Source organism: Dryobates pubescens, chromosome 37 (assembly GCF_014839835.1).
Source record: "Dryobates pubescens isolate bDryPub1 chromosome 37, bDryPub1.pri, whole genome shotgun sequence".
NCBI classification, from domain to species: domain Eukaryota; kingdom Metazoa; phylum Chordata; class Aves; order Piciformes; family Picidae; genus Dryobates; species Dryobates pubescens.
This window is the reverse complement of record NC_071648.1, coordinates 3,784,633-3,809,036: the sequence shown is the minus strand read 5'-3', so window position 1 is coordinate 3,809,036 and position 24,404 is coordinate 3,784,633. Positions and strand designations below refer to the sequence as shown.

The 24,404-nt window shown below is 49.5% G+C and overlaps 1 protein-coding gene across 1 annotated transcript in view; it reads left to right on the top strand.

Moving 5' to 3' along the window:
• ERBB4 (erb-b2 receptor tyrosine kinase 4) overlaps positions 1 to 24,404 on the top strand; it is a 747,707-nt gene that overhangs the window by 708,930 nt on the left and 14,373 nt on the right. Inside the window, exons 21-25 of the mRNA XM_054177007.1 lie at positions 6,074 to 6,229; positions 10,807 to 10,882; positions 15,386 to 15,532; positions 18,582 to 18,679; positions 22,040 to 22,210. Of these exons, the coding sequence (XP_054032982.1) occupies positions 6,074 to 6,229; positions 10,807 to 10,882; positions 15,386 to 15,532; positions 18,582 to 18,679; positions 22,040 to 22,210 (648 nt within the window). The remainder of the gene's footprint in view (positions 1 to 6,073; positions 6,230 to 10,806; positions 10,883 to 15,385; positions 15,533 to 18,581; positions 18,680 to 22,039; positions 22,211 to 24,404) is intronic.

Below are 24,404 nucleotides of genomic sequence, written 5' to 3'. Positions count from 1 at the left end.
GGGCTGGAACTAGATGATCCTTGTGGTCCCTTCCAACCCTGACTGATACTATGAGACTATGTGGTGGGTTGTTATTTGCCCCCAACATTGACTTTGCCAGCCCAGCTCAGCTGGAAGCAAATGCAAGCTGTATTTACAAGCAGAACTACAATCTACAATGGAATGCAATGGATGTGTACAAAACCTCCAGGGTTTACAACATTTACAGGGGTTAACAATAAATAAACAGCACAAGAGCCCCCAGGAGAACCAGAGAAGCTGCTGCCAGAGAGCAGGAGAAGCTACTAGCCTCACCTTTTTCTGCCCCCCACCCCCCTGTCCAAAAGGGAGAAGAGAAAGGAGCAGAGGAAGTTGCTGTTAGACTGAACCAAAACAATGCAGCCAAGGTCAAGCAGAGGCAAGTTAGCATCTCTCCAGAGCAAAGAGGCCAGAAGAGACAAGGAGAAGCAGGAATTGTTTTGGTGCAAGCAGTCTTATGGTAGATACCTCTCCAATGGGAGTGTTTAGAATGTTATCTTTGCTTTCCTTTTCACGCCCAATAATGACTTATTTACATTGTACTGCTTTTCTGCTCAAGAGCTGTGGAAAAAAAATTGTGAAGGCAGAGCCTAAAACTACCACCATAGAAAATCACAGTCTCACAGGATGCCATTGGCCCTCTTGGCCACCTGGGCACACTGCTGGCTCATGTTTAGGCGGCTGTCAATCAGCACCCCCAGGTCCCTCTCTGTTTGGCAGCTCTCAGCCACTCTGACCCCAGCCTGTAGCTCTGCCTGGGGTTGCTGTGGCCAAAGTGCAGCCCCTGGCACTTGGAGTTGTTGAATGCCATCCTGTTGGCCTCTGCCCATCTGTCCAGTGGGTCGAGATCCCTCTGCAGAGCCTTTCTGCCCTCTAACTGACCAACATCTGCTCCCAGCTTGGTGTCATCTGCAAACCTGCTGATGGCTGACTCAATGCCCTCATCCAGATCATCAGTGGAGATATTAAAGAGGATGGGACCCAGCACTGAGGGTTTAGGGGTGAGCCTTGTAGAGTAGGGTTCTGGGTTGGACTTGATGACCCTGAGGGTCTTTTCCAACCTGAATATTTCTGTGATTTTCTGTTCTTCCACACACTTCAGCTCATCTCTGGTGATTAGCCCAAAGGGACCTGCATTTAATGACTTAGAGTCATAAAATCATAGAATCATTAAGGCAGGAAAAGACCTCTAAGATCATCAAATCCAACCTTTAACCTTACACCACTTGACCATGTCCCCAGGTGCCCTGTCCACACATTTCTTGAACACCTCCAGGGATGGTGATTCCACCACCTTCCTGGGCCGCCTCTTCCAATGCCTGACCACTCTTGCAGCAAAGAAATTGTTCCTGCTGTCAAACCTAGACCTCCCCTGGCACAACTTCAGGCCATTTCCCCTTGTCCTGTCATTAGTTATGTGGGAGAAGTGGCCATAAAAAGCCCCAACCAACATACCTGCTTATGTTCTGTCTTGAGCAGTTAATATTCCTAGCCAGCTCCAAAAGATGGATAGAGAGCAGGATTCATCTCAGCCAGCAGCACTGCTGATTTCTCCCCTGCCTAGTTACTACATAGAAACCTATCCAGGCTGAAAAGGGACAGGCAGGGAATTCTTGCTAGTGTTCAGTGCCTGATGGCAATTTGCACTCTTCCTGTCCACCTCCTTTCTTTGAACACCACCATCTTGGCTTTTCACAAACCTCTTCCACCCCTCAGCAGTGCTGTTGGCTTCCCCTGGAGCTGTTGCAAGCCTTACTTGCAGCGGGGGCAGAGCAAGGGTAAAAGACCTTCAACACTACTCAAAGCCCTGGCAAGAGCATTTGCCTCTGCTTCTGCAAGGAGCATTTGCATTTCCACAGCTGCATAAGCACACAGGTGGAAGGGACCTGCACTGCAGAGGGGTTTCCTGCTCTGGAGGTCGAAGTAAAGATCCACATAGCACAGGTTTGTCTTCAGACATGACTCTGGTGCCGGGTGAGGATGAGGGGTGCAGTTGTGAAAGAGAAAAAGCTATTCCTCACTCATCTTCCAGTTCCAAAGGGACTTCCTCCACTTATCTGTGTTATAGCTGTCTGCAGTGGCTGTTTGACTTCTTAATAGGATTAGGCACTGATTCAGAGAGTGGTTTTATGTTAAAGGATCCTGGCAGTAATTGCATTTCTAATGACATTCTCAATGAGGATACCTCTGTCCTAACTGTGCTGAAGAAGTGTCAGTGATGGGTAGATGATGACTGATTCTTGTGTTCAGGTGAGATGAATCTGGGCTCAGACATGATGGAGAAAACTGATCCTTACTGGCTTAATGTTACTTTTTTTTTTTCTCTCAGTGGTTTGTGGCTGGAAAGCTGCTGGCACAAAGGGACCTGGGGGTGCTAAGGGACAAGCAGCTGAAGAGGAGCCAGCAGGGTGCCCAGCTGGCCAAGAAAGCCAAAGGCCTCCTGGCTGGGATCAGCAATGCTGTGTCCAGCAGCAGCAGGGAGGGGATTGTCCCTTGGCACTCAGCTCTGGGCAGGCCACACCTCGAGTGCTGTGTCCAGTTTGGGGCACCTCAAGACAAGAGAGATGTGGAGGGGCTGGAGCCAGGGCAGAGGAGGGCAAGGAAGCTGGGAAGGGCCTGGAGAAGAAATCTGATGGAGAGCAACTGAAGGAGCTGGGGATGGTTAGTGTGAAGCAGAGGAGGCTGAGGGGAGACCTCCTGGCTCTCTACAGCTCCCTGAAAGGAGGTTGTGGAGAGCTTGGTGCTGGTCTCTTCTCACAGGTGATTAGCCATAGAAGAAGAGGGAAGAGCCTCAAGTTGCAGCAGGGCAGCTTCAGACTGGACAGGAGGAGGAATTTTTTCCCACCAAGAGTGGTCAGGGCTTGGAATGTGCTGCCCAGGGAGGTGGTGGAGTCCCCAAGGCTGGATGTGTTTGAAGGTGGTTTGGATGTAGTGCTTGGGGCTCTGGTTTCAGGGTGATCCTTGTAGAGTAGGGTTCTGGCTTGGACTTGGTGATGCTGAGGCTCTTTTCCAACCAGAGTGATTCTGTGATTCATCATTAAAGTCCCACTCTACTGTGGATTCCCTAACATGTATACCAAAGTATGAGGCTTCCTACTATCTGGACATTTTCTACTTTGATAGTTCTGTGGGATCTGCATAGCTCCACTTTGGACAAGTCCTGAAGGGCTCTCCATTTCCCCAGCCTCACTGATCACACCACAAATGGCACAGTGTATTCTTCTTGGGATCAGTCATTCAAGTGTCATCTTACAGACAGATCTCCTTCCATTCTCAGGGTGCAGAGTCACTTGTAACTCTTATACAACATCCTCTACTACATCCCCTCTACTCAGCTCTGCTGAGACCCCACCTGGAGCACTGTGTCCAGTTTTGGAGCCTCTGTTCCAGGAAGGATCTGGAGGTGCTGGAAGGTGTCCAGAGAAGCTTCAGCCACAAGGATGTGCAGAGGGCTGGAGCTCCTCTGCTCCAGGACTTAGGGGACACAGCCACATGGTTTGCAGAGGAAGAGGTCTCATATGCTCTGCTGCCTGGCCTCAGGGCTAGAGGGAAGGAAATGTGGAGAGCCACAGAACAAGGACCATGAGGATGAGCAGAGGGCTGGAGCTCCTATGGAGACAGACTGAGGGAGTTGGGGCTGTTCAGTCTGGAGAAGAGAAGGCTCTGAGGAGATCTTATTGTGGCCTTCCAGGAAGGCTACAGGAAAGCTGGGGAGGGACTTTTGAGGGTGCCAGGGAGTGATAGGACTGGGGGGAATGGAGCAAAACTAGAAATGGGTAGATTGAGATTGGCTGTTAGGAAGAAGTTGTTCCCCATGAGGGTGGTGAGAGCCTGGCAGAGGTTGCCCAGGGAGGTGGTGGAAGCCTCATCCCTGGAGGTTTTTGCAGCCAGGCTGGATGTGGCTGTGAGCAACCTGCTGTAGTGTGAGGTGTCCCTGGCCATGGCAGGGGGGTTGGAACTGGTTGATCCTTAAGGTCCCTTCCAACCCTGACAATTCTGTCCTCCTGGTATTTGGTCATGGGCTTGTTGTGTGGTGAGGGCACCAGCTCTGTGATGCAGAGTAGATTTTGTTGTCATACTCTGTATTATGTAAAAAGATTAGAGCTGCACAGAGAACACTTTTCCTGCCAGGCTCAAAACAGCCTTCAGATGATGATTCTTGGCATCTGTGCATGTGTTTAGACAGCCCTGCTGCAGTGAATACTATAGGATTACCATGTTTAGCTTGTTTCCATTCTGCTTGTAGACTCTTATCTACTGAGATATATATATATATATATATATATATACTTTTTCTCTCCTGCTTCTGCCATCCACCTTTAGAGCCTGTTGCTACAGTATCAGGAAAATCAAACATATTTATAGTGAGTATTCCTAAGAAGATTTACATTTCTGCAGGTCATGCAGCTGTGAACCCAGCATGGGTTGCTTTTAGCTTTGCAGATAACACAGCCCTGAGAAGCTTCTTGGACAGAGGTAAAGTAAGCTGTTAGTGCAGTGATACCCAGACAGCTATTTTTACCCTCTCTCTGGAAAGAAGAGAAAAACAGGTGTGACACTGGTTAGAAGCAGTACTCAGGTTGGTCTTCACACATCTACTTCAACATGTCCAGAGTAGGGCAATGAGACTGGAGGAGAGGCATTGAGCACAGCCCTGTGAGGAGAGGCTGAGGGAGCTGGGGTTGTTTAGCCTGGAGAAGAGGAGGCTCAGGGCAGACCTTATTGCTCTCCACAACTACCTGAAAGGTGGTTGTAGCTAGGAGGGAATTGGTCTTTTCTCTCAAGCAAGCAGCACCAGAACAAGAGGACACAGTCTCCAGCTGTGCCAGGGGAAGTTTAGGCTGGAGGTGAGGAGAAAGCTCTTCACTGAGAGAGTCATTTGTCTTTGGAATGTGCTGCCCAGGGAGGTGGTGGAGTCACCATCACTGGAGGGGTTCAAGAGGGGATTGGACATGGCACTTGGTGCCATGGTCTGGTCATGAGGTCTGTGGTGACAGGTTGGACTTGATGACCTTTGAGGTCTCTTCCAACCTTGGTGATACTGTGATTCTGTGATTCTGTGAGGTTCTGGCCAGGTGGGGGTTGGTCTCTTCTCCCAGACAACCAGTGACAGAACATGAGGACACAGTCTCAAGCTGTGCCAGGTGAGGAGAGGAGAAAGGTGAGGTGAGGAGAAAGCTCTACCCAGAGAGAGTAATTGGCCATCAGAATGTGCTGCCCAGGGAGGTGGTGGAGTCCCCATCCCTGGAGGTGTTCAAAGATGTGGCACTTGGAGCCATGGTTTAGCTGTCAGGAGGTGTTAGGTATTAGGGAATAGGTTGGACTTGATGATCTCTAAGGTCTTTTGCAACCTGGTTGATTGTGTGATTCTGCTCTGTGAATAAGAACAGATTGTGTGTGCTCCTTTGAAACGTGGCCATTGATCTGGTGGCTCATTACAATGCACCACTCGAAGGCACTGCTAAAGCAAGGGAGCTGCAGCGCTTGGAATAACTAATGATCTCCTTTCCAATCCGCTGAGGGCAGTAAAAGTTTGTGTCCAGCTTTAAAAGCATTTGGAGGTGGATAAGAAGCTTCATCTTGAATTGAAGACACTTCACTGGGAATGCAGAAGAGCTGGGATGGTTTCCCAGTCAGCCCTCACTTCTGTGGGTCTCTGGCTAAGCTGATGAGATTTTATGGCCTTCAGATTTCCTGTCTGAAACATAAGGGCCATCATATTTCTTTCCTTTGTCTCACAGCTCTGGCCTTGAAGCTTGCTGGAGCAAAGGAGACATCCCTGTGGGGGTTGGTTGTGCTATTATTCTCTCACCTTTGGCAACTCACACAGGACTGTAGAGAATCATGGTGTACATTGTGAGCAGCCTAAGGCCAGCTCATCCCACCTCCTGCTCAGAGCAGGGGCAGTCTTCAACTGGTGCCCTCTAGGCCATTCCCTTGTTGTGAATAGCAATAAGGGAACCCAAAATCATACATGGTCCCCAGTGAAAAGCAGTCCTGAAAAAGAGAACATTGCTGACTCATTGAGGTGATTTTGCTGTTCTTTGTCTTTCAGGGAATGATGTACCTGGAAGAGAGGAGGCTTGTCCACCGAGACCTGGCAGCCCGGAATGTCTTGGTGAAATCGCCAAACCACGTGAAGATCACTGACTTTGGCTTGGCCAGGCTTTTGGAAGGGGATGAGAAAGAGTATAATGCTGATGGAGGGAAGGTGAGTCCTGAACAGAGAATCATAGGATCATAGAATCACAGAGGGGTCTGGCTTGGAAGGGACCTCCAAAGGGCAGCCAGTCCAAGCCCCTCTGCAGTCAGCAGGGACATCCCCAACTAGATCAGGTTGCCCACAGCCCTCTCCAGCCTCACCAGGCATGGAGCCTCAACCACCTCCCTGGGCAACCTGTGCCAGTGTTCCACCACCCTCCTGGTGCAGAACTTGTTCCTCACATCCAATCTGAATCTGCTCTGCTCTAGTTTGAAGACATTGCTCCTGGTCCTGTCCCTGCAGGCCTTTGCAAACAGTCTCTCTGCAACCTTCTTGTAGCACCCTTTGGGTACTGGCAGGTTGCTCTTAGGTCTCCCTGGAGCCTTCTCTTCTCCAGGCTGAGCACCCCCAGCTCCTTCAGCCTGTCCTCAGAGCCAAACTGCTCCAGTCCCTTCACCAGCCTCATTGCCCCTCTCTGAACATGCTCCACAACCTCAATGTCCCTCTTGCAGTGAGGGACTCGGGGCTGAACATCTGGGGATGTTAGAAATGAGGTGAGGCTAAAAAGTAATATGGGGCAAATGTCTGGCTTTAAAATCACCCTTGAGAGAGCTTTTTAGAAGCCTGGCATTCAGCATGGGATGGGAGGCTTGGATGCAAGAAACAGCACAGGGCCACTGACAGACTTTCTTACAGAGTTAACAGGCCACAGGGATTCACTGCCCTGGGGAATAACTTCAGGAGGTTTGTCACAGTGTGATATACATTTATTTATTACAGAGAACAATCCTCACTGTCAGTACAGGCTGGGGGAGGAGGGGATAGAAAGCAGCCCTGAGGAAAAGGACTTGGGGGTGCTGGTGGATGAGAAGCTGGCCAGGAGCAGGCAGGGTGAGCTTGCAGCACAGAAGGCCAAGGGCAGCCTGGGCTGCATCCAAAGCAGCATTGCCAGCAGAGCCAGAGAGGGGATTCTGCCACTTTGCTCTGCTCTGCTGAGACCTCACCTGCAGTGTTGTGTGCAGGTCTGGAGCCCTCAATACAGGAAGGACCTGGACCTCATGGAGCAGGTCCAGATGAGAGCAAGAAAAATGCTCAGGGGGTTGGAGCAGCTCTGCTATGAGGAGGGGCTGAGGGAGCTGGGGGTGTTCAGGCTGGAGAAGAGGAGGCTGAGGGGAAACCTCATTGCTCTCTACAGCTCCCTGAAGGGAGGTTGGAGCAAGGAGGGGGCAGCCTCTGCTCCTTGGTGGCAAGAGACAGGAGGCAGAGGAAATGGTTCCAAGCTGTAGCAGGGCAGGTTCAGGCTGGATGCTGGGAAATACTTCTTGCCAGAGAGGGCTCTCAGACACTGGAAAGGTCTGCCCAGCAGCCTGTGGAGCTGATGCTTAGGGTCATGGTTTGGTGTTGAGCCTGCAGTGCTGAGTGGAAGGTTGGACTGGATGAGCTTGGAGGTCTCTTCCTACTGGATGTTTGCTGTGATTCTGTAATGCATTATGAAATTCAGAAGGCTGTAGGTAAAGACTCTAAGTGCATGCCACTGCCAGCTGCTCCCTGAGCATCTTTCAATTCTACATTTCAACCTGTCACAAAATCCCAAGGGATTCTGCTTCTCCTGTCCCTTCCTTTCCCTGAATGTTCAGTTTGCTTTCTGCCTACTTGCTAGCTGTGTTTTTCTGTGCTCACTTCTGCCCTTGTCTGCTATCAACAGCTGTTGCCAGTGTGTGCTTTGCTCCTGGAGGAGCTGCTGCCATTCTCTTGGGGCTGCTGCACTTGGCAGCTGCCCCAAGGGTTACAGCAGCATCTCAGTCAATGAGGTGAAGAGCTTGAAAGGAGTCACCAGTGCTTTCCCCTTTCCCCAGTAAAGAGACCTCCTGGCTGGGAAGGTGGAGTTTTGGCAGTTTTCCCTGGTCCCTTCAGTTGTCTAATCTCCACTTCAGTAGCCACTCTGCCTCTTCCCTTCATCAGCCAGTGAATGACAGGAAATGAGCTGCTCCTTGTGAACTAGCAGTTCCCTGGCAGCTGCTGTAAGCTCATCAAGCCAATCACGGTGGTGGGAATTCTGGAGCAGGATTTGCATGTCAGATGCATCACATTCCAGAGAAGCATCCTGTCAGATCCAGAAGACATTTGCAATTCAAAGTTGTATGGACAGCCTCCTAAGGCAGATCCAGACTAGATCAAAGGAAAATGTTTTTCACCATCAGGACAGTTGAAGAGTGATCAGGTTGCTTAGGTTGGAGCAATTTTCATCCTTGGAGATTTTCAAGTCCAAACTAGTATCATAGAATTGTCAGGGTTGGAAGGGACCTCAAGGATCAGCCAGTTCCAACCCCCCTGCCTTGGGCAGGAACACCTCACACTAGAGCAGCTTGCTCACAGCCACATCCAACCTGGCCTGAAAAACCTCCAGGCATGAGGCTTCCACCACCTCCCTGGGCAACCTCTGCCAGTGTCTCACCACCCTCATGGGGAAGAACTTCTTCCTAACAGCCAATCTCAATCTACCCACTTCTAGTTTTGCTCCATTCCCCCCAGTCCTATCACTCCCTGACACCCTCACAAGTTCCTCCCCAGCTTTCCTGTAGCCCCCTTCAGATACTGGAAGGCCACAAGAAGGTCTCCTCAGAGCCTTCTGCTCTCCAGACTGAACAACCCCAACTCTCTCAGTCTGTCTCCAGAGCAGAGCAGCTTCAGCCCTCTGCTCATCCTCATGGCCCTTCTCTGGACACCTTCCAGCACCTCCAGAGCCTTCCTGGAATAGAGGCTCCAGACCTGGACACAGAGCTCCAGGTGGGGTCTCAGCAGAGTGGAGCAGAGGGGCAGAATCCCCTCCCTGGCCCTGCTGGCCACACTTCTCTTGCTGCAGCCCAGGCTCTGCTTGGCTCTCTGGGCTGCAAGTGCTCACTGCTGGCTCCTGTTGAGCTTCTCCTCCTCCAGCACCCCCAAGGCCTTTTCTTCAGGGCTGCTCTCAAGCCAGTGCCTGCCCATACTATTTTGGTGCCTGGAATTGTCCTGACTCAGCTGCAGGACCTTGGACTTGGTCTTGTTGAACCTCATGAGGTTGGCTTGGGCTCAGCTCTGCAGCCTGTCCAGGTCCCTCTGGATGGATCCTTTCCCTCCAGCCTGTCAGCCACACCACACAGCTTGGTGCTGTTGGTGCCTCAGTGCCACTGCCCATGTCACCAATGAAGATGTTAAACCAGATGAACTTGATCTGATCTCATAGCTGAACCTGCTTTGAACCTGGGGTTGGCCAAGATACTCTTGAGGTCCCTTCCACCCTGAGTTGTCCCATGATGAGCAGTGCAGCTTTGCTACTTCAGCAGTTCCTCCAAGTTTGGAGCTACCCTGTTGTACTTAATGGGAAGGAAGGCAAGAGAGTTGTTCAGAATGTAGTGGAGGAGGATGAAGTGTCCTCACAAGTGCTAAGCCAGCTTTTATTAAAGAGTGCTATTTTTTGCCACAGCTGTATAGGTTATGCTCATTACTCAACTGCATGGAAGGTATTTTCATGAGGATTTGAATGAAGACACATCCTCTGCTTTTCCACCCACCAGCTGTTCAGATTGTGCATGCAGCTCCCTCTCTCCCTGGTGTCATTCCATAGCTCCCAATGGGAGGCAACCTGTACAAGTTCATGCAGGGTGAAAATCTGCTGTTACTGTATGTCCATGAGAGATCAATGGTCTGCAGGACTGTGCCTGACAGGCCCAGCTCAGGAAGAGGGAACACTGTGGACCTGATTTTAACACAAACTCAAGAGGGGGAACCTAGTGCCCAACCTGGGGCTGTGTTTGCCCACACCAGCCTGGTGGACAACAAGCTCTGCATGGGACAGCAATTTGCCCTGGTGGCCAAGAAGGCCAAGGGGATCCTGGGGTGCAGAGGAGTGTGTCCAGCAGATCCAGGGAGGTTTTCCTCCCCCTCTATTCTGCCCTGCTGAGGCCTCCCCTGGAATCTTGCATCCAGTTCTGGACTCTCCAGTTCAGTATGGACACATGGATGTGCTGGAGAGTCCAAGGGAGGGCTGCAAGGATGCTGAGGGGACTGGAGCACTGCTTGGGGAGGAGAGGCTGAGAGCCCTGGGGCTGTTTAGTCTGGAGAGGAGAAGACTGAGAGGGGATCTGATCAATGTCTATCAATAGCTGAGGGCTGGAGGGCAAGAGGGAGGGGACAGGATCTGCTCAGTTGCAGCCTGTGATAGGACAATGGGCACTGGATATAAACTGCAGCACAGGAGGTTCTACCTCACCATGAGGAAGAACATTTTCACTGTGATGGTGTTAGGTAGTGGTAGGACTGGGGGGAATGTAGGAAAACTAGAAATGGGTTGGTTCAGATTGGATGTTAGGAAGAAGTTTTTCCCCAGGAGGGTGGTGAGACACTGGCAGAGGTTGCCCAGGGAGGTGGTGGAAGCCTCAGCCCTGGAGGTTTTTCAGGCCTGTCTGGATGTGCTGTAGTGTGAGGTGTCCCTGGCCATGGCAGGGGGGTTGGAACTGGCTGAGCCTTGAGGTCCCTTCCAACCCTGACAGTTCTATGATTCCATGGTTCTATAATTCTCAGGTCACTTTTCTCTTGTCTTTCCCTAGATGCCAATTAAGTGGATGGCTCTGGAGTGCATACACTACAGGAAGTTCACCCACCAGAGTGACGTCTGGAGCTATGGTAATCCTGCACACCTAAACCTGTGCCTCTTTATCCTTATCACAGGATGCAAGGGGTTGGGAGGGACCTCTGGAGACCACAGAGGCCAACCCCCATGCCCAAGCAGGGTCACCTTACCATCTCAAAACGGCTTGGGTTGGCAGGGAGCCCCAAAGGTCACCGAGTCCACTCACCCTGCAGCAGGCAGGGACATCTTCTGATGGCACTTTGGCATCTTGGCATTACAGGAAGCCACAGACTGTAAAAGCAAGATGCCAGCCAGCCACTGCCACCATCAAACTGCAGCCAGCAGCCACAATTTGGGTGGATGTGTTAAAGAGATCCTCTTTTCTTAGGGGATGTCATCCCAAAGGGATTTGCTCTTCCTTCTTTTTTATCCCCCTTTTTTTTGCCTTTTTTTTTCCCTTTTCTTTTACCTTTCTTTTCCTTTCTTTTTCCTATCTTTTTCTGTTCCCCTTTCTGCCCCCTATTTTTTTCCTTTTCTTTTACCTTTCTTTTCCCTTCTTTTCCCTAGATTTTCCTATTTTTCCCTTTTCCCCCCTATTTTTTTCCTTTTCTTTTACCTTTCTATTCCTTTATTTTTCCTATATTTTTCTATTTTTCCCTTTTTCCCCCTATTTTTCCTTTTACCTATATTTTCCCTATATTTTTCTATTTTTCCCTTTCCCCCCCTATTTTTTTCCTTTTCTTTTACCTTTCTATTCCTTTATTTTTCCTATTTTTTCTATTTTTCCCTTTTCCCCCAATTTTTTCCTTTTCTTTTACCTTTCTATTCCTTTATTTTCCCTATACTTTTCTATTTTTCCCTTTTTCCCCCTATTTTTTCCTTTTCTTTTACCTTTATTTTCCTTATACTTTTCTATTTTCCCCTTTCCCCCCCTATGTTTTCCTTTTTTTCCCATTCTTTTTAAAAATGATTGTTTCATTTTCCTGTTCCCCCTTTTTTCCTTTTTTCCCCTTTCCCCTCCTTTTTCCATTTTTTTCCTTTTTAAAAATCTTTCCCCATCTTATGCTCTTTTCCCCCATTTTTTCCTTTTTTCCTATTTGCTTTATTTTTTCCTTTCCCCCCTTTTTTTCCCTTTCCCCCCATTTTTAATTTTTTTTTCATTTCCCCCCTTTTTTCTTATTTTCTTTATTTTTTCTTTTTTCCCATTTTTCTTTTTTTCTTCTCCATTTTTTGCCTATTTTCATATTTTCTTTATTTTTCCTTGTTTCCCCCTTTTCCCATTTTTCTTCTTTTCCCATTTTTTGCCTTTTTTCATATTTTCTTTAATTTTCCTTTTTTTCCCCCATTCCCATTTTTTCCCATTTTTTGCCTTCTTTCATATTTTCTTTATTTTTTTCCCCTTTTCCCCTTTTTCTTTTTTTCCCCATTTTTTGCCTTTTTTCATATTTTCTTTTTTTTTCCTTTTTCCCCCCCTTTTCCCATTTATTTCCCATTTTTTGCCTTCTTTCATATTTTCTTTTTCCTTTTTTTCCCCTTTTTTCCCTTTTCTCCCCAGGTTTTCCTTTTTCATTTTCCCCCTTTTTCCATAGTTTCTGTACTTTCCCCTTTTTCTCCCCTTTTCCCCTCTTTTTTCCTTTTAAAAAATCATTACTCCTTCTTTTCCCTTTTTCCTTTTATTTTCCCTTTTTTCGCCCTTTCTTCCTTTTTTATCCTTCATTTTTTCCCTCCCCCCCTTTTTCTCTTTCTTTCCTTTTCTTTTTTCCTTTTTTCCCTTTTCTTTTTTCCTTTTTTCCCTTTTTTCCCCCTTTTTTTTCCCCTTTTTTTCCCCTTTCTTTCTCTTTCTTCCCCTCCCCCTTTTTTTTCCTTCTCCTTTGTTTCCATTTCTTCTTCTTTTTTTAATAATCTCTTTTTGACCATGTAACTCTAAACAGCAGTTGTTACTTGTCTCCTGGGTTACCTCCCTGCTCACTGAAGTCTATTATCTTGCTGTCCCTGCTGGGATGGCTGCCGTAAGGTCTGGGCTGATTCAGCTGATTATTATGACAGAAGAAGACCTTTTTTGAGCACAGCCACAGAGGCCTAAAAATACAGCTACAGGTCATCATTCTCAGCAGCCCTTTGAAAATCTTAACTCTGAAAGGCCATGGATGTCAAAAAGCATTTTCAAGCTTATAGAACTTTCTGTACCAACAGGCAGATGAAAGGGAATTTGTCATAACACAGAGCAAGAGAATGAAGAGAAAGAGACAGAGTCACAGAAACATTGAGGTTAGGAAAGACCCTCAGGATCTCCAAGTCCAACCCAGAACCCTACTCTACAAGGATCACCCTTAAACCAGAGCCCCAAGCACCACAGCCAAACCACCTTCAAACACATCCAGCCTTGGGGACTCCACCACCTCCCTGGGCAGCACATTCCAAGCCCTGACCACTCTGGATGGGAAAAAATTCTTCCTCCTCTCCAGTCTGAAGCTGCCCTGCTGCAGCTTGAGGCTCTTCCCTCTTCTTCTATGGCTAATGACCTGTGAGAAGAGACCAGCACCAAGCTCTCCACAACCTCCTTTCAGGGAGCTGTAGAGAGCCAGGAGGTCTCCCCTCAGCCTCCTCTGCTTCACACTAACCATCCCCAGCTCCTTCAGTTGCTCTCCATCAGATTTCTTCTCCAGGCCCTTCCCAGCTTCCTTGCCCTCCTCTGCCCTGGCTCCAGCACCTCCACATCTCTCTTGTCTTGAGGTGCCCCAAACTGGACACAGCACTCAAGGTGTGGCCTCCCCAGAGCTGAGTGCCAGGGGACAATCCCTTCCCTGCTGCTGCTGTGTCCAGCTCTCAAGCTAGCTAGCAGGTCAGCTCGCGTGGACTCTGCACACACGCCAAAATGGGAGTCATGTTTGATTACCAGATATTCATCAGTGTTAATTCCTTTATCCAGCCAAGCTGCTGTGTCACATCTGCTGAGCTGTCTGCCTCTTTATCCATTACAGCTGTTTTTAATAAATCATCTCTACCTTTGTAAGTGCAATTTTTCAGCAGTGTCTAGGGCTCTGGACTCCTGTTTGCATTTCTTGATGCCATATCATAAAGTCACAGAGCATTAGAGGTTGGAGGGGACCTCCAGAGATCATCCAGTCCAACCCCCCTGCCAGGGCAGCATCACCCAGGGGAGTCTGCACAGGAATGCATCCAGCTGGGGTTGGAAAGGCTCCAGAGAAGGAGACTCCACAACCTCTCTGGGCAGCCTGCTCCAGGCCTCTGTCACCCTCACTGCAAAGAAGTTTCTCCTCACGTTTAGCCTAAACCTTCTCTGGTCAAGTTTGTATCCTTGGCTTATTACTGTGCACCACCCACAAGAGCTTGGCCCCCTCCACTTGGCACCCACCCCTCAGGTGTTGATGGACATTGATCAGATCCCCTCCCAGCTTTATCTTCTCTAGAGTAAGAAGCCCCGGGCCTCTCAGTCTCTCTTCACAGGGCAGATGCTCAAGTCCCCTAAGCATCCTTGTGGCCCTCTGTTGGTCTCCTGCACAAAGGTGTGCAGTGCTGTTCATTGCTTACTTTTCTCTGGGGGTAGCAGCAGAAGATAGTGTTTGCTGTGAGTGGTTAGCTGCCCTCTTCTATTCAGCTGAGGAAAAACATAGGGAAGTTAAATCAATCATGTCAAGCGGCTCTTTCTCCTCAGAGTCTCTCCACCCTGCATCACTTAGGATAAAATATGCCTCTGTTTATAAAGTTCACTTTAAATGCATGAAGCCCAGGGTATCTGTAATCAGAGAGGACAGGAGCCAAAACAATTGGCAAGCTGTAGTTGCTGAACATCAAAGAAGAGGTAAATGAGTGTGAAATAGATGTGTGTTTCGTACAGGTGGCAATTCTGCCCAGCACCTTTCCCATTAGCATGACAGATGCCACAATATGGTCACTGATCTGCAGGCACATTGGAAATGACCTTTGCAATAAAAAGAAGAAGTTGAGCTGTGGTGAGAGCAGCTTTGGCAGGACTGAAAGTTTGTGCTGGGGGTCGAATTCTGTTCCTCGTGATATACGAGCCTGAGTTCCAGCTCGGATGCCAAAACAAATCCTATGGCTGTTCAACAAGGAGAATCTTGGGGGGTTGCAGCACAGCACTGTCATAACTCAAATCCATTATGTTATTTAAGGCAAAGATAGCACAAGTGGCTGGGAATGACTTACAAGGCAAAGGCAATGACATCATTGCTCAGTGCTCTGCCTCGGTGGGAAATTGATGCTCCGAGTGAGGGAACATCTGTGGGTTTCCCCCTTAAAATAATAGAGTCCATCAGCCATCCATTCTCCCTTCTGCTGTGATAAAAGGGTGTGAGGCATTTTTTTTGTTACTGCCTCCATTTCCTTCAGTGCCACTGATTTGTCTCAGACCTTCCTGTCGTGCCTCAGATCGATCGTGCTGCTTCTCACACCCATAAAGTGAAGAAGAGATTGCAGCTCAGAGCTTGGTGCTGTGAGAAACTGTGAAGGAATCCAAAGAGGATGGCCTCAATTCTCTTCTTTTCTTTTCTTCTTGTTTTTTTCCCCCTGTTTAGGAGTAACTATCTGGGAGCTGATGACCTTTGGTGGGAAGCCATACGATGGAATCCCCACGCGAGAGATCCCTGACCTCTTGGAGAAAGGAGAGCGGTTGCCCCAGCCTCCCATCTGTACCATTGATGTTTATATGGTGATGGTGAAGTGTAAGTCCTTGCCACTTCTGCAGTCCCTAGAACACTGGCAGCTGTGGTACTGGGGAACAGGGCAGGCTGCTTCAAAAGAGAGGCCTCCCAAGGCCCTCTCAACTCCATTTAAATGCTGCCTGCACCTTTTGTTGCAGTTGCAAAAGAGAAAAGAGTTGAGCCACGAAGGGTTGAGTTGCCTCAGCTTCTTATTACTGTCAGATGGTATCTCACAGCCTTCCTGTGCAGCCAGAGTTGTATGATTGTCATTGTAAATCCTTGCCATTTCCATGACAATTGATTCTGATGTTAAGAAATGATAGCATTAGACATAATTATGGGACGTGGCTACCCAACCAGGGAAGGTTGGAAGGAGAAAGGCTGCTTCCAAATACTGAGGAGAGCAAGCACAGAGGTGTTATTGTTAGTAGCAAGAATGATGAGTGCAGTGGCAATAATGAAAAGGGAAATTAAATTAATACAAGAAATGCTACAGGGAGGATAAATTTTTATCAGGCTCAGTCCAGTACAATAACTTTATGAATACTTCTGCTCTGGCAAAAAGGAAAACAGCCTGCACGTGGTTTCTCCCTACCCTTTTACCTCCAAGATGCCCACACGAGTGACAGGGTCCCCCAAGGCTGTGCTTCTAATTTAAAAGGAGTTAGGAACATCTCCCTGGTGTTTGTAATTTAATTTAGGTGAGATTAACATGCAGACAACCTCATCCATCTCCTGCAGGCCGTTCCCTTTTTGCTCTGTACCCAAAACCCACCCTCCCCCACACAACCCACTGAAAGGAAGGCAACACAACCAGAGCAGAGAAACAAAACCCTTCTGGAAACAGTTGGGTGGAAATGGTCTGAAGAGTGCAAGGGGCTTCACCTTGGCTGGGTGCAAAAGGTGTTCCACCTGATCAGATTTCTGATGAGTGTGAGGAGGAATCTCAGTGGGCAGAGTCTAATAGATGGAAGGTGGCAGCCAGCCATGCAGACCAAGGCCTTTGTCTTTGTTTTAACTCTGTTGGTCACTTCTTCAGTTAAATGCTGTGAAGGAGGTAAGGCCTGGTTCCTTGAGTCTTCCTGGAGGAGGAGAACATGTTCTTGGGAAAGTGACTGATAGGATCTTCCATTAGCAAGAGCTGCCTTTGAGGCAGAGTTAGTTGCTGGTGGTGACTTGCTTGTTTTGCAGACAGCTTCAGCAGGGATTGGGAATTATTGTTCTGAATGGGTGCTTCTTGGAGAGTGGAGGGCAAAAGAATCCCTCTTCCTGAATGAAAATAGCATCCAATTCTTTGTGTGGAGTCTGTGATGCAGACACATGAGTGCAGAGTGACCTGGAAAGTGGTTGCCAGGTCAGGCATCCTGCACAGAATCACAGAGCATTAGGGGTTGGAAGGGACCTCGAAAGATCATCCAGGTCAACCCTCCTGCCAGAGCAGGGTCACCTAGAGCTGAACAGCTCATGTTTCATCTAAGGTACTGTGGAACAGTAGGTCAGTGAAAGTAAAATAGAATGGAATGGAATGGAATGGAATGGAATGGAATGGAATGGAATGGAATGGAATGGAATGGAATGGAATAGAATGGAATGGAATGGAATGGAATAGAATAGAATAGAATAGAATAGAATAGAATAGAATAGAATAAACTGGGTTGGAAGAGACCTTCAAGATCATCGTGTCCAACTTAGTAGTAACTTTGTAATAAACCTCCTAGTCCAAGATCAGATTTTTAGGGTGTCAGGGAGTGATGGGACTGGGAGGAATGGAGCAAAACTAGAAGAGGGTAGATTCAGATTAGCAAGAAGTTAGCAAGAAGTTCTTCCCCAGGAGGGTGGTGAGAGACTGGCAGAGGTTGCCCAGGGAGGTGGTGGAAGCCTCATGCCTGGAGGTTTTGCAGCCAGGCTGGATGTGGCTGTGAGCAAGCTGCTCTAGTGTGAGGTGTCCCTGCCCATGGCAGGAGGCTTAGAACTGGCTGATCCTTGAGGTCCCTTCCAAACCTGACAATTCTATGATTGGAGAGGTTGGACACATCTATAACAAGAGGCAGTCAGAGCTGACATCTCAATGGACAAAACAGGCACAGGAAGTTGCAAGGCATTGTTGTTGTCTCTGTTTTGGGGGTGAGGAACAGGAGCTCAGAGCAAATTGAGAAGTGTCCCAGTTTGGGCTGGGTGCCTGTAAAAAGGAACCTCAAACTTGCAGTCCTCCAGAAGGTGCAGAATGTCCAGCAGGTGTGCTGGAAGTGTCATCTTTGTGTGGCTTCCCACAAATCCTGCATCTCTGTAAATCTGCCTGCAAAGTCATTGTCTTCCTTCCCTTTCTCCTCCCTGGAGGCAGTGAGCTCCCTGATCTGGTGTGGGGAAGGATGGCTCCAGTCTTATCCAGCCTTCAGGTCATGAATAATTTTTACTGCATAGTCTTGGCCTGTTTAGGTCTAATGCCAGGGACCAAGGGGAGGCAGTTTCAGGCCTGCCCAGGCTGAATCCAGCCTAGCAGTGGGGGAGAAGAAAGAGCCCTGGGGTGTGTGTTAACCCCAGGTGGGCAGACAAGGAGCACTGGGTTTGTGGTCTGATTTGGTGGAGGTTTTGTGTGAAGCCTTTTGGCTTAATGAGCTTCTCTGTCAACCCCAGATCAGCCTTCCTCAGTGTTTGATATGCTTTGCTATGCTCACCACTCTGCATTGCAACATTGCAGTATTGTAGCTTGTGAATGCATTTTCCACTTAAGCTTTCTCATACTCCAACCCTGTGTGTGAAGTGGTTTGGTTTTGCTCCAGGGGCATCAGAGCAATCTGTCCTGCTCTAAACCAGGACAAAATGACATCCATGCATTGTGGAACAGCCCAAATCCAGATGTTTTCTCTAGCTCAACCCAGATGTTTTCCATCCTAGATGCATCACAGGGTTCTAGCTTTGCATTCTTCTGGGCTCTCTAGTGCAGCTTTTCTTCAGGCCAGAGCTATCAAGGGCTTCATCAAGGCCTTCACATTTGTGGCTGTTTAAGAAGAGGATGATTTCTTCCCTTGACAATTAACTCTTTTCCTTCTCACCTTTCATCTGTCCCCAGGCTGGATGATTGATGCAGACAGCAGACCAAAATTCAAGGAGCTGGCTGCTGAGTTCTCCAGAATGGCTCGAGACCCTCAGAGGTACCTGGTAATTCAGGTGAGCAGCTCTGAAACATCAGGGGGAAAAAACCAAACAGACAAGCATTCTGTCTGCCCAACCTGACTGCTGAGGGGGTGGCCTTTCACTCTCTTAAGGTCAAGGTGTTCTTGATTTTCAAGCAACCAGTGACTGTGGCACTGTACAAGAATGAAGTAGAACGGCCAGGGTCAGTGCCTCCAAAACAATGTACAATAGAACAATAGAACAATAGAATAGACCAGGTTGGATGAGACCTTCAAGATCATCGTGTCCAACCCATCAACCAATCCAGCACCACCTAAACAACTAACCCATGACACCAAGCACCCCATCAAGTCTCCTCCTAAATACCTCCAATGATGGTGACTCCACCACCTCCCCAGGCAGCACATCCCAATGGGCAATCACTCTCTCTGTGTAGAACTTCTTCCTAACATCCAACCTAAACCTCCCCTGGCGCAGCCTGAGACTGTGTCCTCTTGTTCTGGTGCTGGCTGCCTGGGAGAAGAGACCAACCTCTGCCTGTCTACAACCTCCCTTCAGGTAGTTGTAGAGAGCAAGAAGGTCACCCCTGAGTCTCCTCTTCTCCAGGCTAAGCAACCCCAGCTCCCTCAGCCTCTCCTCACAGGGCTGTGTTCCAAACCCCTCACCAACTTCATTGCCCTTCTCTGGACACCTTCCAGCAAGTCAACCTCCTTCCTAAACTGAGGAGCCCAGAACTGGACACAGGACTCAAGGTGTGGCCTAACCAGTGCAGTGTCCAGGGGCAGAATGACCTCCCTGCTCCTGCTGGCCACACTGTTCCTGATGCAGGCCAGGATGCCATTGGCCCTCTTGGCTGCCTGGCCACACTGCAGGCTCATGTTCAGCCTACCATCGACCAGTAGGACCTGCTCTCAGCCACTCTGACCCCAGCCTGTAGCACTGCCTGGGGTTGTTGTGGCCAATGTGCAGCACCTGGCACTTGGATGTGTTCAATCTCCTGCCCTTGGACTCTGCCCATCTGTCCAGCCTGTTGAGGTCCCTCTTCAGAGGGACCTGTAATAGTCATTGAATGCAGTGGTTTGGAAAGGACTTCTGGAGATCATCCAGTCCAGCCCCCCTGCAGTGAGCACTGACATCTTTAGCAGACCAAGTTGCCCAGAGCCCCATCAAGCCTGACCTTGAATGTCACCAGGGACGGGGCCTCCACCACCTCCCCGGGCAACCTGTTTGAGGGTTCCACCACCCTCTTCCCAGAGAGAGTTGTTGACCACTGGGATGTGGTGCCCAGGGTGGTGGTGGAGTCCCCATCCCTAGAGGTGTTCAGGAGGGGATTGGATTGGAGCCATGGTTTAGGTGTTAGGGATTAGGTCATAGGTTGGACTTGATGATCTCTGTCTGAGGTCTTTTCCAACCTGGTTGGTTCTGTGGTTCTAATCACAGAATAGTCTGGGTTGGAAGGGACCTGCAAAGGTCATCCAGTCCAACCTCCAAAGCAGACAGCAGGGACATCCTCAACTAGATCAGGTTGCCCACAGCCCTCTCCAGACTCACCTTGAACATCTCCAGGAGCCTCAACCACCTCCCTGGGCAACCTGTTCCAGTGTTCCACCACCCTCCTGGTGCAGAACTTCTTCCTGATGTCCGATCTCAATCTGCTCTGCTCTACTTTGAAGCCATTGCCCCAGGTCCTGTCCCTGCAGGCCTTTGCAAACAGTCTCTCTGCAGCCTTCTTGCAGCCCCCTTCAGGTCCTGGCAGGTTGCTCTTAGGTCTCCCTGGAGCCTTCTCTTCTCCAGGCTGAGCACCCCCAGCTCCCTCAGCCTCATAGCAGAGCTTCTCCAACCCCTTGATCATTTTCATGGCCCTCCTCTGGCGCTGCTCCATCAGGTCCATGTGTGCAGGGCACTCAGTATGCAGCCCACAGCACAGCCATCACTCCACCCACGGCCTAACGACTCCTGTGGAGTGGGAGGCCATCCTTTAGCCATGCAGTTTAGCTCAGCATCATTTCTGTGGGCTGTTAAAGGTTTGGGATATGGCATAGGGGTTGCTTTTGGGAGCTGCTTTGTGGCATCAAGCAAAGTGCAGCACTGATGTGCCTCTCCAGCCTGAGGATGCCATTTCAATAAAGATACCTATTATTGTTGCTGCTGTTGCTCCCTGGCTGGGGTTTGATTGTTTTGCAGCCCTGTTACATTCTGCAGAACTTTCCATATATAGGCAGAGAGATTTGAGAGGGAAGTTTAGCCTCTGAGCCCCTAACAATACAAATTACAATGAGGCAAAGAGCCAGACCCAGCAGTTTCCATGCTATTTTAACCCCTCCCCACATGTGAATGCTAATAGCTGAGGTATTTCACAGAATACAGCAGGTCTTGATGGGGCTAGGGTCAGAAACTGAGCTTGGGGGTTAAAAACAGGAGGAAAAAGAAATACTCTGTCACAGGAACAGCAACAAATGGCTTGACTTGATTTATCCAATGCAGCATTGCCAGCAGAGCCAGAGAGGGGATTCTGCCACTTTGCTCTGCTGAGACCTCACCTGCAGTGCTGTGTGCAGGTCTGGAGCCCTCAGCACAGGAAGGACATGGACCTGATGGAGAGGGTCCAGAGGAGGGACATGAAAATGATCAGGGGGTTGGAGCAGCTGTGCTCTGAGGACAGGCTGAGGGAGCTGGGGGTGTTCAGCCTGGAGAAGAGAAAGCTCCAGGGAGATCTAAGAGCAACCTGCCAGGACCTGAAGGGGGCTGCAAGGAGGCTGCAGAGAGACTGTTTGCAAAGGCCTGCAGGGACAGGAGCAGGGACAATGGCTTCAAAGTAGAGCAGAGCAGATTGAGATTGGACATCAGGAAGAAGTTCTGCACCAGGAGGGTGGTGGAACACTGGAACAGGTTGCCCAGGGAGGTGGTTGAGGCCCCATCCCTGGAGATCTTCAAGGTGAGTCTGGAGAGGGCTGTGGGCAACCTGATCTAGTTGGGGATGTCCCTGCTGACTGCAGAGGGGTTGGGCTGGTTGAGCTTTGTAGGTCCCTTCCAACCCAGCCCATTCTGTGATTCTATGCAGTTACTCTGTTTCAGCAATCATATTCCTGGTGGAAGACAAAAGAAAAGGAGAAAAGAAAAGCTGTGGATGTGGTGCTTCAGAGCAAAGCAGCATGTGATGATTCTCTGATTCTATGTCTCTATGAGTCTTTGATTCTATGACTCTGTGATTCTATGACTCTTTGAATCTATGACTCTTTGACTCTATGACTCTTTGACTCTGTGACTCTCTTTGTATGACTCTCTGTGTGGTCCCTCAGCCTGGCTGCCAGGGCATGAAGGTTAGTTCCCCTCTGGGGGGCAAATTCTTCCATCTGTTGACTGTTTTCCTCTCTCTCAATGCAACCTGTTTAGGGAGATGATCGAATGAAGCTCCCAAGCCCAAATGACAGCAAGTTCTTCCAGAACCTTCTTGATGAGGAAGACCTGGAAGATATGATGGATGCTGAAGAGTATCTTGTTCCTCAAGCCTTCAACATCCCTCCTCCCATCTACACCTCCAGGACAAGGATTGATTCCAACAGGGTAAGAAGGAGCCCTGGCAGGAAGTGCTGGCTCTTATCAAAGCACAGGTGGAGGCTGAAGTGCACCAATCAAACCTAGCCCAGGGCTGCCTCAGGAATGACAAGCTCCCTTTGGAAGGAGAGCCACTCTGACAGTGCTGTCAGTGGGTGCCCTCCTCATTGTGCCTCAGTGAATGCTAAATTCACAGCTTGCCCTTGAGTGAACAAAGGCTCAACCTGAGCCACCTGTCCTGAAGGCACAGCTGAGGCTTGGGGAGTCCAGCAGTGATGCTTCTCAGTCGTGGTCCATCCTGGCCAGGAGCTGCACAGCTTTGATCCTCCCATCCCTGCAGTGCTGTGGTCTTGGCAGGGCTGGCAGTGATGTAAGGGAGGGCAGCTGGAGTAGGAAGCTAATGCTGCTGTGGTGTCTGGAGCCAGGTTTCAGCTCCTTGCCCTATCTGTTGGTGAGACTTTCATGACTCTCCCTCACAAGCACCTGGGGTTTTGTGCTGAGCAGGTCACAGATTTCAGCATGGTGACCTGCCTAACATCCTGGTCAGAGGAGGAAATGCTCTTCAGCTTGCAGTGGTAGCTGAGGCGCAGAGAGTGTTGTGGTAGAATTCAACCCACATAACTGGAACCATCAGAAGGACAGGGATAGCCTCTAAGCTCTTCATCTAGGCTTCATTTCCTGTCATTGGAGAAGGGGGAGTGCCCCCAGGGGGTGATTATTGCTGCCTGTCTTGGACATTTACAGGGGGGAAGTTACTTTCTGGAGGTGTCTTTCTCTATCCACTGACTACTGACAGCTCCAGAGCAGACTCAGACCTGATGTGTGAGTCCTTGTGAATTCAGTCCTGCCTCTTTTGCTAGGCCAAGGGGCAATGGATGGAAACTACAGCACAGGAGGTTCCACCTCAACATGAGGAGGAACTTCTTCACTGTGATGGTCACAGAGCACTGGAACAGGCTGCCCAGAGAGGCTGTGGAGTCTCCTTCTCTGGAGGCTTCCCAGCCCTTTCTGGATGTGTTCCTGTGTGACCTGTGCTTGATTCTCTGCTCCTGCTCTGGCAAGGGGGTTGGACTGGAAGATCACCAGAGGTCCCTTCCAACCCTGTGATCAGCCTCTGTGGCACAGCAGCCCTGCTGCAGGTGGAGATTTGAGCTCCTCTTTCCAGAACCCCTTTTCATCCCTGACCTCCCTGCCCACAGCTCTGCCCTCTGCCTGCTCCTGTGCTTGGTGCCATCATTTTGGTGGCCTGGGTGCAAGTTCTTCTCACCAAACTAAAAGGTGGTGAAATCCATCACTAATGTGAGGACATTTGCACAAGCCTCAGAAGTATTTGGTAATCAGGGCCCTGTTTGTTGTTTTGATTCTGTGCTCCTTTCATTTGGAGAGTCACATTTTAAATACTCCCTGGAGCCTCACTGAAATGTCAGTGTTTGTTCCTCATGTTCAGAAACCTTTTGGACATTTGCTCCTAGCCAGGATGCTTCCAGATTCATACCCTGCTCTGAACTGATTACACCACATGAGGCAGGGAGGAGGGAAACAATGGAGCCAAGAGTGCATAAACCACAGCTGACCATGCAGCTCTTTCAGCTCTCATGAATAAATCAGTGCTGCTCTGGAATAAGGAAGACAAAATCTGATCTTAACTAATACCCAGCCAGTTCACAAGGAAACTGCTGCTGTTTTCAAAGACAAGGAGAGCAGAGGTCATTGGAGGGAAGGATCCATCCAGAGGGACCTGGACAGGCTGCAGAGCTGGGCCCAAGCCAACCTCATGAGGTTCAACAAGACCAAATGCAAGGTCCTGCAGCTGGGTCAGGGCAATCCCAGGCACTGATACAGGCTGGGCAGGGACTGGCTGGAGAGCAGCCCTGCAGAAAAGGCCTTGGGGGTGCTGGGGGAGGAGAAGCTCAGCAGGAGCCAGCAGGGAGCACTTGCAGCCCAAAGAGCCAAGCAGAGCCTGGGCTGCAGCAAGAGAAGTGTGGCCAGCAGGGCCAGGGAGGGGATTCTGCCCCTCTGCTCCACTCTGCTGAGACCACAGCTGCAGCTCTGGGGCCAGCTCTGGAGCCTCTGTGCCAGGAAGGATCTGGAGGCTCTGGAGGCTCTGGTGACTTCATTCTACCACATCTTTGGGAACTGTACTCCCAGGAGCAGAAGCCTGCAGGCAGTGTGGCCACAGCAGTGCCCTCAGTGCCCTCAGCCT